General features: G+C 39.5%; 1 protein-coding gene across 2 annotated transcripts in view; it reads right to left on the minus strand.

The window, feature by feature from the left end:
* Nucleotides 1-213: 213 nt before the first annotated feature.
* Nucleotides 214-14,806, minus strand: part of PLAGL1 (PLAG1 like zinc finger 1) — a 47,809-nt gene continuing 33,216 nt past the window's right edge. For both annotated transcript variants that reach the window (XM_071434415.1, XM_071434425.1), the window contains 5 exons: nt 14,169-14,281; nt 11,750-11,899; nt 8,384-8,503; nt 6,351-6,847; nt 214-5,953 (listed from right to left, as the gene is read on the minus strand). In XM_071434415.1, the coding sequence (XP_071290516.1) occupies nt 4,678-5,953; nt 6,351-6,847; nt 8,384-8,503; nt 11,750-11,899; nt 14,169-14,281 (2,156 nt within the window). In that variant the 3' untranslated portion in view covers nt 214-4,677. The remainder of the gene's footprint in view (nt 5,954-6,350; nt 6,848-8,383; nt 8,504-11,749; nt 11,900-14,168; nt 14,282-14,806) is intronic.

Consider the following 14,806-nt stretch of genomic DNA (forward strand, 5'->3'; position numbering starts at 1 on the left):
TCTCTAGGCTACAAATCTTATTATGCTATCCTATTTAAAGTTGTGAGATTATTTGCATCCGCTGCCAAGATGTAATTAAATGATTGCCTAGAGGGGTGGACATTACCAACAGTTCATTCAACGGTTTTAACAAAATGTAGGAAGATGCAGTACCATGTGATTTTCTTTTTCTTTGCCCTAATGCTTTGATATATTGAACAAGACAAGTGGACATTGTGGAACTTCATGTGAATATTTAATAGAATCTTCCAGTAAACAGTAAATGATAGTGATTGATACATGATAAATGGCCATGTATGCTGTGCATCTCTTCAAAGCACTTTGAGTTCAGACTAAAACCAAATCTCATTCTTGCATTAAACACTTCAATTGCTTTTAAAAATTCATCAACAAGACAGAAATGTTGTAGACGTATATCCCTTCTTATTTTTTTGGTCACTTGATCCACTGTCAGCCTTGGATAACCTTCCATAAACTTTCAGTGATGCAACAAGTAGGGGCTTTTTAACCCAGTAATTTTCAGTAAGGCTTTCAATTAAAATCCATAAGGAACTTTCTAACGTATTAAATGCTCATTAAGTAAATGAAGATGAAAAGTAGTTGGACACAGCAGTAATAAATATCATATTTTAAACAGTTTAATTGAACTACTTAGACTCTAGCTAATAATGATTAGATGGATACAGAAAGGATGACACTGAAGCAACTGTAACTCCTAGAGCTAGAAAAAACAGGCATGACAGTAGTCCCAATATATTAAAGCAGTGCTGTTTAGCCTTTCTTTCAGTCCAGGAAGAAGAGGGAAAAAACCCCAAACCCATTCCAAACTATACTGTGCAATGTTACCACAGTTGGTTTCTTTAACAACCAAATAAATGAATCCTCAAATTTAGAGCAAGTTTTACTGTATTTACTGTTGTGTGTGTGTCCCCATTATTTTCGGTCTGTTTATAGAAGTGTAGGATTTCATAGCTTAGTTTCCAGTATCTTACAAAAAAAAAAAAAATCTATATATAAGGGCAGGAATGGTGTATTGAGGGAAAGCATTTTAAACATTCCACTAGAAATGACCAATTATTAATATACGGAATGTACCACCCCAGTTCAGACTGGCTATGAAAAATTTTCTGAAACTAACAGCAACCCATTGACTAAGGAAATGGAAAGTTCTAACAGGAAAAGTTCGTAAATAAAACTGAAGGAAAAATAAATTAACTTGGTTTCTGATAGAGGATGGGAACTTAGCAATAGATCAATTTGTGATTACACAGAGGATGCAGTCTTTTGTTCCATGTAGTATAATTTTAGTTTCTTGACATTACTTCAGCAGGTTCAGGTCTTTTTTCTTCTTTCATAAAAAGAATACTCTTTTTTTGAGACCAAATGTTTACTAACTTTTGTTCTTTTACACTGTGATTTGATTATAGTAATTCTGTTGTTTATTCACCACGTACTGCTCTGCTTCTACAGGTTTTCAAGCAGAGTTCAGATAAAAGAGTATTTTTATCTCTATTTGAATGTGAGGTAAAATATCCTAAGATCTCTCCCAGATCCCTTACCTGCTGTGCCATGGCCATGGCAGCTCTCTGCCCTTACATCCCCTTCTCACCTTTGGAGGAGGACTGGGCTGAGCCAGGGAGGGAGGACTGGTCAGTGCTCGGGCTGCTGCCTTCCTCCACCATACCCACAGTGGATGTGGGGCTGCCTCTCCCCACACTGGAGCTGTCACAGCCCTGCATGAGCCAAAGGCAGTGCCACCAGAGGTGTCCTGCAGCTTGAGCCTCAGCCACTGATGGCCTCTGAGAAATGCTCACAGAGGTCTCCCTAACAAACACGTTCAGAAAGTCCAGTCCTGCTTGCAGTATTAGATGATTCAGGGGTATCTCACATCTCTTGAGTTGCAAGAATTTTAAAACAAAACTATTTTTTTTGACAACATCATTTTTTGAAATAGCTTGCCTTTCTTTGTCATGGGGTATCATCAGCTTCTGCTACATTTATGATGCCAAGAATCTGGAAAAAGAAAATTGAATGGGCTGATGGGTTTAAGCAGCATTGCACATTTAAGGTTTGCTTCTGTGCTTTACTTGCAGACACTGTGGCTTTGTGCTTTTAAAGTATTTTAAAATGCATCAAAAGAGGTTATTTTCTTTTTATTTGAATGACATGGTCTTTAATCTGTAGTTACATATGCATTGGTAAGGAATGCTTATCATCTTTCCATATTTTGGAAGAGGCTGAGATCAGGCAGCAGCACCTCTCTTGGCAGCCCAGAGCCCAGGTACTATGCTCCAGGGCTGAAAGATCAGCTGGAAGAACGTGCTCAGTGTCTGCATAATGTTTGCTTCTTAAAATACATTTAAATTCAAGGGCAAGTATTTAGGTAATTAATGACACCTCTTATAAAAGCACAAACCAAAATGACAAAATGTATATGATCAGGCAGTGCTACAAATTTTTTTCGTAGCAAAGAATTTTTTGTTGTAATTTAGTTTTTTGTGTTTTTTTTACAAGTACATAAGCTTGCTTGAAGCCAAGTGAATACAATTTGCACAAACAAGGAAAAAAATATACAGTTAAGTGCACACACACACCTTTCCAAGTCCAGATGAAAATACAAGCCTAGCTGTAGAATGTGCATGTAACACTGTTTGCAACATTTTCCCTATTCTGGAACTTGTCATTTAAATAACTACACATGACTGTGCAGTACCTGTTTGCCTCCTGCTGTTGTCATTACAGGAATGACCTTAAAATTCCTTTTGGTTTGTCTTATGCCAAAATTTTCATGACAAAAAATCCCCTCAGCACTGCATCTGCAGAACATATTCTTTCATGAGCTGCAATAAGACAATCCTTAATCCAAGTATCGATCAACTTGTAAGAATATTCAATGACATTGTACAACTACAATGATCTGTATCTCAGTAACAGCAAAACAGCAATAATTTAAGAATTATTTTTTATTTGAAGCTCTCTGGAAATATTCCTGTGATTAATGAGGGAGAGGAGAACATGCTTGCTCCATGTTATATTAGTAATGGCCATTGGTACTATGAACTCTCTTTGGATTTAACAGAACAGTAGTTCTTGGGGTTTGAGAATTTACTCAGATTCAGAAATTCCATGTCTGTTTCAGATGAAACAGAATCCATTAGTAACTGAGCCATCCACTAAAACTGTGATTATTTTTTGTAGCTGGTTTGTTAGGCAACAAACTAAATTGTGAAGAGTTTGTTTCTTTGTTTAATAATGGCATCTACTGAAAAATGTGATCTTTACAATTTCTGCTTGTTCATGCATCAGGTACTGTCACACCATGCACGCATAGGGCTGTCACACCAACCCACTGTCCACAGGAACCGTTCATGGACCATTTACCCCAGGAAACAACCAGAAGTCCCCATGGCTCTAGTCTGCAAGAAACAAAGGCTGGAGTCCAACTGCAGCAGTCCTGATGTTTCTGAGCAGAACCCCCATGAGTAAAATGTTTTCAACCATTATCACACCCACTAATTTCAGCTGACACTCGTAAGGCAGGTTCAGAACCTGGTTTTGAACAGGGCCCAGTGTCAGCTCAGCACCACAGTCCCTCTTTGCATAGACCTGCCCCTGGCTCTATAGGGGAACCACTTGGGCACAGGCTCCCCTGGGCCAGGGCTGGATTTCCGTGAAAGCCCGTATTTTCAGATGGTTGCAATTATTAATAATTTCCCAGACTAAACAATGGCCATTTTTATCAACAAAAGGTGAATAAAGGCCCCTTAGGTAGGATGCATTATTTTTTATTAAGTGTTGAATAAATCAAGCTGTTGACCCAATGGGATACCATAAGCTTAAATTTAAGCAAATGCTCAAATGCTTTACTAGAAAGAGAGAGAGAGAAGTGTCTGATGTCTTGACAGATCCAGCTCTAAATGAAAATTAATGTTTTGTTCTAACTTGAGACAATTCACTTCTCATTCTGAGAACTGCATGTATCCAAGACTGCAGTTCTTACACAGCCATTCAGAAGTGGTAGTTATTTCCAGCCCTAGAAAAACGGCACACAGCTGAACTGCCCGCCAGAAAACAAAATCTAGTTTAACATAATCATAATAGTGATGAACTTCATTGAAGAAACTGAAACAAGGACATAAGATTTACTCTTGGAATGATTCTGATTTAAATTAAGGATTAATAAATTTCATTAATTAAGTGCTTAATAGAAATCTATCTGATGTTGATAAATTGTTTGTTACATTTGCCATGTGTACAAATTTGCTGTGATTTATGGCTCATTAAACTGATTTCTTTATGATTTCCCCCCTCTTCCCAATCACCCTAACCATATTTCTCCTATTGCAGCAGCCATAGTTTTATTGTGCCTGTTATGATACTTTGCTGTCACTGAAGATAGTTATTCAGTTGTTTGCATGAAAAGAAACAAAAATATAGAGGGAGCTGAGGGAAACATGTTAGTTCTACTGTTGTCATATGCTAAAAAACTAACAATATGAAAAATAGAGCTTCTTGTTTATTAACATCCTGAATTTAACTACCATGTTCATAACATGCTTTGAAAACATCTGGGGCAGTTTTTCTTCAAAACAAAACAAAAACAACCCGGTCCTAACAGATTTAAGTAAGAAGCACAGTCTTAAAAAAAAAAAGGAAAAAACCCACACAGGATGATGGTTACTTGAAGGCATGGTGAAAGTGAGGCAATGTTACAGAATTTGTAGTGGATGGAAAGGAGCGAGGAAGATGGTGCAGCTGGTTTATGGCCATCCCACCAGCTGCTAGCTGAAGACCTTGCTGCTGGCCAAGGCCATTCAGCCTGTGTGATGGTTCCTCTGAGCCAAACGCCATTGTGATGTCCCCAATAGTGTTCTGGTTGTCACCTGGTGGGAGCTGCCAGAAGCCCATCACATGAGTGAGATCCATGAAAGGCAGGCTTGCAGTTTCAGCTGCTGCCTCTGTCTCTTTGTGCACTGGGTACTTGTTAGTATCCCCTACAGGCCCTGAGGAAGCTTCTTCCATACTGATTTTGAGGAGAGACTGAGGTTCTGGTAACGGCAGGTCCTCAAGAAGATGCACATTGTAACCTTTAACATCCACTTTTATCGGTAGATTCTTGAGGGATCCTGTGGCAAATGAGGTAGAACTAAGGTCGTATTTGTTAGGCTGATGAAGGTTCAGGTTGACAGGGACAGCTGCTGAACATGGTGTGGGAGGGACAGCCGGGATGCTGTCTGCACAGCCAATCCTCTGCAAGTGAGGAGAAGACTCAAGAGGAAGAGCAGTTTGTAAGCTTGACTGGGAATGAAGATGTGAACAGTTGTATTCCTCTGTTTCTGAACTATTCACAATCCCATTTGGCACAGGGACCCTTTCAGGAAGAGGGGACAGCATGCTGGCATCTTCCTTCAGTCTGTATGAAAAGAGCTGGTCAAGGAGACCCACTGAGTCGCCATTCTGCAACCTGCTCTTCAGCAGTTCTTGAGGATGAGTCTTCCTAGTATGGCGTGTCAAGTGGTCCTTCCTCCCGAACCTCTGGGCACAGAACTGGCACAGGAAGTCTTTGCAGCCTGTGTGAACCACCATGTGACGTCGCACATCTTTGCGGGTATAGAAGTGACGCTCACAGTGGTCACACTTATGTTTCTTTTCCTTCATGTTGCCAGTTGGCTTCCCTGCATGACTTTTGAGGTGTTCCAACAGAACCTCAGTACCACCAAACTCTTGGGCACAAACCCTACAGGTGAGGTCCCCGCTGGTGGCAGCATGAAGAGCCAAGTGCCTCTTGTAGCCTAGCTTGGTGTTGTACTTCTTGCCACACTCTTCACACTTGAAGGCCATCTTGTTGGGGTCATGAGTCTGAAGGTGATTCTTTAGATGGTCCTTCCTGTGAAAGGTCTTTTCACAGTAGCCACACTGGTGAGATTTCTGTGGAGAATGAGTGGCCGAGTGCCTAAGAGAAAAAAACAAAACACAGACACAGAAATGTTATTTGTGTTCACATTTATTCTAGTACATTTACTCTTGCAGCCTCAAAACTTGAAAATGCTGGAATTCTCAAAGGAAGGCATTCTCACTACTCCTCAGGTTATTAGTAAAAGCCTAAATTTTGTGGGGGGGGAAGGAAGGTGTTAATCATAAAGCATAGAGGAGCTTGAAACTGCTCAACATAATCTTTTTGAGTAGCCACCATAATTAAGGTAGACTAGTCTTCTCCAATTCTATCAAAAACAGTAATAATAAAAACTGGACCTCAGGGATTAACTGTCACTAGAACACCCCAAAGGAAAAACATGTCCATTTTTCCCCCCCACACCCCCAGTAGAAAAGGAATGCCTTCAGAGCTGTACCTGAGCAGTTTATATTTTGAAATGAAGGCTTTTGTGCATCCGTGCTGTGAACACTTGTAGGGACGCTCCCCTTTGTGCGCATAAGTGTGGACCGTGAGCTTGTCAATGGAATCAAAAATCTTCCCGCAGAGTCGGCAGGGAAAACTATCTGGCTGCTTCACTTCTTTTCCCTTCAGCAGTGAAGACCGACCATTTCTCCATTTAGGAATAAACCTTACAAGAGCACCACAAGTGCTTCCTGAGCTGGCACAACTGAACTTTGCAGCAGAGGAACAGGAAATGGTCCCAAAGCATTGAGTAATGCTTTTGCCTAATGACGCTCCTCTCAGTTTCCCTTTGAGTTTGTTTTTTGCTTTTACAGGTCCCAATTTATTTGGTGGTCTGAACCTCGTAGGAAGGACTCGGTCCTTATGGATGCACTGGTGAGATTCCAGCAGAGCAAAAGTTGCAAAAGTGCTTCCACAGCTGGAGCATATCCAAGAGTCTACAGGCTCTTTCTGCAATGAGAACAGAGACAGGTCTTCCTTACTAAACATTCTAAGAAAGGGTCATATTCTTCTCACTCATCTCCTCCTGTGCTTTTCTAAGACCCATCATTGTCTCTGGTGATATTTACTTCCATGTGCTACCACCTTGTTGTTCAACTGGCAATAGATTCTCTCTAGGAGTAAAAACTCGAAGGTAAGGTAAAGGTTGGCTAAATACTGGTTTGTATGTTTTTGTTTAGCATTTCCTGTAACTGTCCTGAGTCCCTTCACCTTTGTTTATCTGTGCTTACTGAATTTCAAAGTCTCTACATTTGTTGCATTTATGAAATTACTCATAAACAGTTGTAAATTGTACTTTTATCCTTGGACTGACATAGTTTATCTGCTATTCCAGCCACATAAAAATGGGATGGGTTTCGGTACAAAAATGTAGTTTAGCCATACAGATTTCCTTGTATCTTGGGCTGACTCCATGCTTTACCACACAGCAATGGTCAATGGCTCCAGGAGAGGCTTCCTCACTTGGCTTGACATTTGGCATTAGACTTCCATTAACCGGATAAGAAACACCTTAGGTTTAGGGATCTCAAGCCTATCCTGACTTAAAGCCTTTTTTTTTCCCCAGACAGGGTATTATTTGGAAGTATTACTTGGAAAGAAGAGCTCTACTGGATTCAGTTGAATTCACTTTAAATGCTGATATTATAAACACTCCAATGAAAAACAATTACCAAAAAACTCCCATTACTGATGAAATATACTTCCAATTAATGCATGACCATGTACCTCCTCAACTTCATCTACCTTTTATGTAAGTTTCTCATAAACTGTCCTTCTTTTCCCTTGTTCTTGGGCTAGCTTGCTCTGGAGAGCATGGTGAAGCTGTATCCAATCCCTCTTTATTTCCAAACTGAGGCCTCCTCTCTGCTAAGACTTGTGCCTGATGCTGTGGCTCTCCCTCACCTTCCTTCTGGGGAATATTCTGAACGCCTCACAAGCCTTCTTGGAACATGAATTCCTGGTTCATTTGTATTCCTGGTTCATTTGTTTCACATTCTTTCTAGATTAAGTATTGATTTCACAGTCATGTTTTTAACACTTAACAAACTTCTCCTGTCAGTTTAAGGATTTCTGCTATGATACAGAGGGGAAGGTATTTGAATTAGTAGAGAAGGGTTACTGAACAGGAAAGACTGAAATAACTAGTGGGTACTCTGGCCAATCAATCAGAGCAAAAGAAAGGAAAATGGTGAAAAAAGTCTGAGGCTTGACAGCTTGGTTATCCAAAAATTAGTGCCCATCTTAAGTCTTTCCATTACATCAAATGGTGCCACTTACTTCTGACTATATCTGATGGCTCCATTGGATTACAAACACAGGACAGGAAGAACAGCCTTTCTCTGGGTAGCTGCTTGGCTAAAATTGCTAAAAGCACTCTGTGGCCTACACTTGCATTACTAGAGTTATATAAACAGAGAAAACACATAAATAAGCCATTATTTACTATGTCTAGTGATGGCTTCAATGCAGAGTAGGGGTACTTACTGCTACTGGAGGCAAAGGAGAGACATCTGATTCTTCTTTAATGAAGACTGCAGAAGCTTCCATAAATTTGGCATAATCGGCAGCATACCATACTTTCAGTTCTGTGTGGGGTTCAATTGACTGTGAATGGAAAAAAACAGCACCTGTTTACTTGTGTCAATTTTCCTAAACCAAACAATAAGAAAAACAGGAGGGCCAGGGGTGTTCAGCATTTTGTCCTTACCCAGACTGCATTTTTTGACTCTGTTTTAATTATTGGTAACTTAGTTTCAAGATTCAAGCACTTATTAAACATTACTGCCCGCTTTCTTGATTGACACTTTCTGTTTCCAAAAGTGGAATTGCGTATGCACGGAGATTTGGGGTGGGGGGGGCCTGTAGCAGGAGGAATGCCTCAATACTCATAACCTTTGCTCAGTGAGATCCATTTGTCTGTGATGTTCAGACATCCATCAGTCTTTCCAAGCAATATCCCATGCCCATTCCTTGATGTCTGGAAGCCCTCTGGACACAACACTTAACTACAGGGTACAGGCAAAGGAAAAATGCCTTGTGAATGCACAAGATCTTGGATGCCTCCTGGATATGTTATGCTGAGCATGGGTGCAGAGCTGATCAATATGTGGACTGCAAGGCAAATTGGCACCTTCCCTGGGCTGGCTCTAATGTGTCAGGTTTGCTGTGAGCGTGCCTTACTGTAACTCTGCCCTCCTTCCACTGAAGCCTTCCCCCACAGGATTAAAGGAGCCCATAATCTGCAGTCTCCCATCCAGTCATGCTTGCCCAAATCTCTCCTTGGACTGGACTATGACCTCTTCTGACAAATACTTTCAGTCAATAATATAGCAAAGAGAAAAGGAGAGGCATGATTACACTCACTGGCCAAAGATCTATTAGTTCTTTAAATGAAAAGGAGAAAACTAAACATGATTTATATGACTCCCTGACCCTGTACACAATTTTCTTCATCTATAATAAACACTAACATTGCTGCAACAAGGGTAGAGCCAAACTGCACTGTACTTGTAGTTTTATTTTAACTAAGATAAACATGTGCCACCAAAAAAAAAAAAAAGCAAACTAGCCTAGAAAGAGAGCAGCTGAGTCTTATTCCAGAAAACATGACATCATAAAATCCACTTATTCTGTAATATTGGTGTGGGATAAGCATGGTAGGGAAAAGACAATGTAGATTGTGAATGCAGACAGGTGAGGGGTTAATTGTGGGTTTAATGCTGAAAACTGAGTCTTGTATTCCCAGGCACAAGCCTGGCTGCCAACTACAACCAGCGTGGGTTGGGTGTACATTTTAGTAACACCTGGCCTAAACAGAAATTGTCTGTCCAGAATTCTCCACTCAGTTAAGGACATGAGGCAGAGCCATTAAGTAGGAGGCTCATCACTGTGAGGCAAAATGTTTAAGGATGTCTGGGAGCTTGGCCTGTGACAGCTGAGACTGATACCCACAAAAAAAACTGCACAGCATGACACTGTCACTACTTTCTGCCCAGCATTCCTAGACCAGCAGCCATTTCCTTAATGGGAAGGAGAGCTGGCCAATGTGACTTTGAAGGGAGAGCAAGTGCATCAGTGTGTGAAACAGTCAAGTTAATTCAAAAGCTCTAAACTCAGTAAAACTGACATTAAATATCAATATGCAAATCCACTACAAGTTGTCTTACTCTGTGCCACTTACTCTTATTGTCACTGCAGCACACACATGAAACTCTTCTGGGATCAGACCAACAGCAACCATGGATTATTTTTATTTCCCCACAGTTCCATACCTTTTAAAGCATTTATTTCTAAGGATTGCAGTGATTAGGTCAGAAAGTAAGCTAATGGTGGTGGTGTCAAGATGCCACTTACACATCTGCTTTAGTAGCTGTACTTTCATGTTACTGAAATCTCATTTCTTTGTAAAAACAGTGGGGAAAGGAGCCAATCCTACTCCTATTTTAACACACTTTACTAAAAATGTTTTGAGAAAGTATCTTCAGAATGAGCCCTAAGCCAGCCTCACAGCATTACCAACAGGGTGTGCCTAAGTGTAGCACAAGGCCATTGCATTCATTGACCAGGACAAAATCTGCTGGATGCCACAGCACCCTGAATGATACTGGGACTTGGGAGAAATAAAACCCAAACAATGCTCTATGACCCACAGCACAGAAAAGGTTCCAAGACACATGCATCATCCTAGGACACACTTTGTGTCAGTGTATAGGATGCAACTCTCCATTAATGCCAATGTGCAGAGTTCTGCTGAAGTCAGCAGAGAGCTGGTTCAATAGTATTTAAATTATTCTGGAAATTTTAAGTTACTAGTTTATAACAACTACTTCTTGGAAAAGTTCATGCTTCCCAAATATAGTATTAGTAATCCTATCAATTTTACAAACATATAATGCATTTCAAATCAAGCTGAAATCTCAAATGATATGGACTGCATGAGAATCTCAAATACAGTCTAAATATGTCTCAGGGTAGTATATACTATTTTACATTTTAATTTTTTTTCTTAATAATTATGTTGATATTAATTCTAGAATCAACTATACTCCATACTGTTATAAAAGACTTCAAGGGTATGAAATGCTATTCTCTCATCACCACTATACAGTAAATATTTTTCTCACTGTGCAGGTGTAGAAACAAAAATGGAATAAAAAATGTAAATACCACTATGCCACAGAAATATGTGCCAATCTTGGATATGAAACTGAAATACTGGATTTTATTTCATAGTAACTACTTTTCACTAATATTCTTTTTTTTTAAATTTTTGTGTTGCTCACAATGATATATAAGCATTATGTTCAACAGATAGATTTCTTTTTCCCAAGTGTGCAAAAGAGTTATTTCTGATTAAAACCGACTCTGCCTAAGAAAAGGGCCAAAACATGGAAATTGTACATGAAGATCCACTCAACACCTTGTTCCTGAGCACAAAGCAATGTGCTCAGAAAACAATATGTGTCCAGAAATGTAATAAAAGAAAGGAATTTGTTTGTTATTTCCAGAATGAAGAACTCTTGAAGGTAATAATGCCAAATAATCCCACCATATACATCTACCTGGCATTAAAGAACATTCAGTTTAAACACTATCAGCGTGAATGACTTTTATCTTCCCTCGGCTCAGTTTCTTCACTACCCACAGCAGCAAGTACACAACACCTTTTCCTAACAAACCCCATACTCTGTTTGCTTTACTACAGATTAAATTACATTAAAGGTGGTATTTAAGTAATGATCCAGTTAGCAGAATAGAATCAATCTGTCATTGCAAAAGAGTTAGTCCTTCAGAACCTTTGTCTATGAATTTCCTTTTGGATGTCAGGTGAGGCAATAAAGGTTTAACTACCTTGACTGTTGTGAAGTAGACTTCTCCACAGTGCTGATAAGCCACAAGAGTCTGTTCTTCTTGGTTCCGGGCTAGCCGGACAAACATCATCCAGTTTCCACAGTCCTCATTGGGAGTGTCCAGAAAGTACTTCCCTCCATCTTTCAACACCTGAAACAAAGTGGGGGGAAGATAAAACCAAGTATACCAAGATGATAAAACCAAGTCCTGTATAAAGGCACATTAGTTTTCTTTAATTTGCAATCAGTTATCTATCTTGTCTTGGTCATATATCCCTTGAAATCATGGTTATTTTGAAATAGATCACTCTTAATGAACACTGAGTGCAAAAGAAAGTGAAGAACGAATGCCTGCTGAGCACCCTGCTACTAAAATAACTGTAGGCCTTTGTATGTATTTTCCATTTATAGTTCATCATTTTTATGTTATATAAAGATAATATTAAGAACTAAGTGCAGGCAGGTAGAAAGATAAGCTTTATGCCTTAATCTACTTCCTGAGCACTTGATAATCTCAAACCTCAGTGCTACCACATTTTGCATGGAACAATTGTATAGCTTGTGTTAATAAGTCCAGAGAGGTAACATACAACATAATGGCATTTTAACAGTCTTCTCTTTTTCCTCTTAACAATGCAAAAGTAAATACAAATGAACAATTGTGCCAGAAAGATCTTTTTCTTTTACTTCATTCTTCCTAGCTTCTCCCCTCCAAGAGAATGCCCCATGAGGCAAAAACTACCAACCTCAAACAAGACTATTGCTTTTCTGCAATAATGTCTCAAATATGGACAGACAAAGCTGCACAACTAATGACAGCACAGCCTGTATTTGTTCTACTAACCACATAACTGAGCAAGTAACTGCAAAAAAAAAAGTTGTATTTTCATTGCTTCTGGGAACTATTTTATCTAACTTCATCATGTTTCCGATGAAAGCACCTGCCTGTTGGACAAGTTTGGTCACATACTCATGCTAGGGAGAAGTCAAGGCAGCTACTGCTGTCATGTAGGAAATCTGGGACTCTAATCTCCTCTTCTGAAGAAACAGTCCATTCATCAGCCAGAGCTGCGCTTATCACTGTATACTTTTAAGCAAATGGTGCTGACTGATAGAGGATAGGGTGTGGTTTACAATGGCTTGGTGAAAAGGAAGGAACTGGGTGCTTAGCTCATCCATCCATTGTTAGAGAAGTACATTTTCTGTATTTTTAATAGTGTCTAATCAAAAGACTGAAGATATTTAGTTACAGAGAAGAACAAACCTTTTCTGGTGTCCACATGCTATGAAAATCCCATAGAAGGACAGTGTTACTTTCCTGGCAGATAATTCCCATGATTTCCATGTGCAAATCAAGCTTACAGCAACTACTGAAGCTATTACTACTTTGAAGCTCTCAAACTAAAGTTCAGAAGTATTTCCTCACAACACAGTGTTTTCCAGCCCCAGGCCTCTGGAGAAAGCTCAAAGGAAGACACAGAGTGTGTCACAGCACAGCTGCTGCTGGTGCCTCTCTGTTTGGGGGTGAGAGGGCCTGATAGGAACTGCAAACTGTGGAAGAACCATGATCTGTTGGGAAGTCCTGACAGAGGCTGTGGCTTGACCATGGATTCATTGTATGACACAGAGCTGTGCTCAGCCACGACCCTGACAGCAAAATGCAAAGACTGGGGCCCAGAGGATTGCAATCAACTGCAACTCCCAAGGAATTCCTGTGGGAAAGGATGTCCATGTACATTTGTCTAAGCTGGTTTAGTCCTGAGAGGCCATGATTTTTGCTGGATAAAATACAAATAATAGTGTCATGGTCCAGGTGTAACAGTCAGTACCTATGTGTGCAGCAACAGAAGGTATCAGGCCTAAATAACAATCTGATTCAATAAACTGAGGTAGTGCACTGTGCATCAAAGTCTATATATAAATTAACAACTATTATTAATTAATAACAATAACATTTAAAAATAATTAAGATTAATCTTTCCCTATCAGTTTCTCCCTACTAAGCCAGTGCCTTAGTGCATATTTCTGTCACTCTCACTAACTCAGTGCACAAACTCAAACCTCCCAGTGGTATGGTGCAAAGCACAAATCCTTTTGTGTTACCTGGGAAGAAAGTTCAGTAGCCATGCTCCCTGAAAATCTTATCAAGAGCTATCAGACTGATAGGCTTAACACCCTAGAAATGGTAAAACCAGAAAGCAGGAAACCAAACTTCTAGAAAACACACTATGCAAGAATATTTGGGTACTTCAGTACTTGCTGTACTGCCTAATAATGTGATTTACACTCATATTTACACATCAAAAGTACAAACAATGAGCTACATCAGATGGCAAATTGACTGATTAAAATACCTAAATAAGTAAGTATGAGCTGCTAAAGACACATATGCACTCCATAGAAAGGCAGTGGGCTTTTACCTGCAGGACTAGTCTGCTCTCATCATAGCACGTCAGTTTTGTAGACAGCTGACCAACATAAGGGCCAAATTGTGTTCTCTTCTGTATTACTTTCTTTGCAAATACACCAAGGACTGTGAAGAAAACAAAGAGCAGTCTAATATTAGTACAGACATCACAAACTATTTCTTGTATGCTTACAGTTGTGAAAATTGAGATAAACAAAATAGTGCAGAACACATAGATTCTTTTTCTAGACAAATAATCCCACTAAATAATTCTAAGGTGAAGAATCCTAAAAAGGATGTAAATAGGTACTGACTTTTTTTTTAATGGGAACTACATTGTATAAAAAAGTACCAAAAATCCATGACAGGATGTTAAACTGAGTATGCAACACAAACGTGTTGATACTCCTCAATCTACAAACTCATGTTATCATAGTTCTCTGCCTTTTGGCATAATTTGGGAGGTTGTTCTCTCCCAATAAGAGTGGAAGAATCTATAAAAACACAGTATTAGCCTTCTTAATAATTCTGGTTATTCCATTGCCAGATCAATGGAGTGACAGTGTAGGCATCTTGTCATTCTCTGTCTGAAAAGCAATCTAGGCAGGACTAATTATACACAGGTAGCTGTGGAAAATTTCCACACTAAGA

The sequence above is a fragment of the Agelaius tricolor genome, unplaced genomic scaffold (assembly GCF_023055355.1).
Source record: "Agelaius tricolor isolate 1412-34295 unplaced genomic scaffold, bAgeTri1.0.p SCAF_1, whole genome shotgun sequence".
NCBI lineage: Eukaryota > Metazoa > Chordata > Aves > Passeriformes > Icteridae > Agelaius > Agelaius tricolor.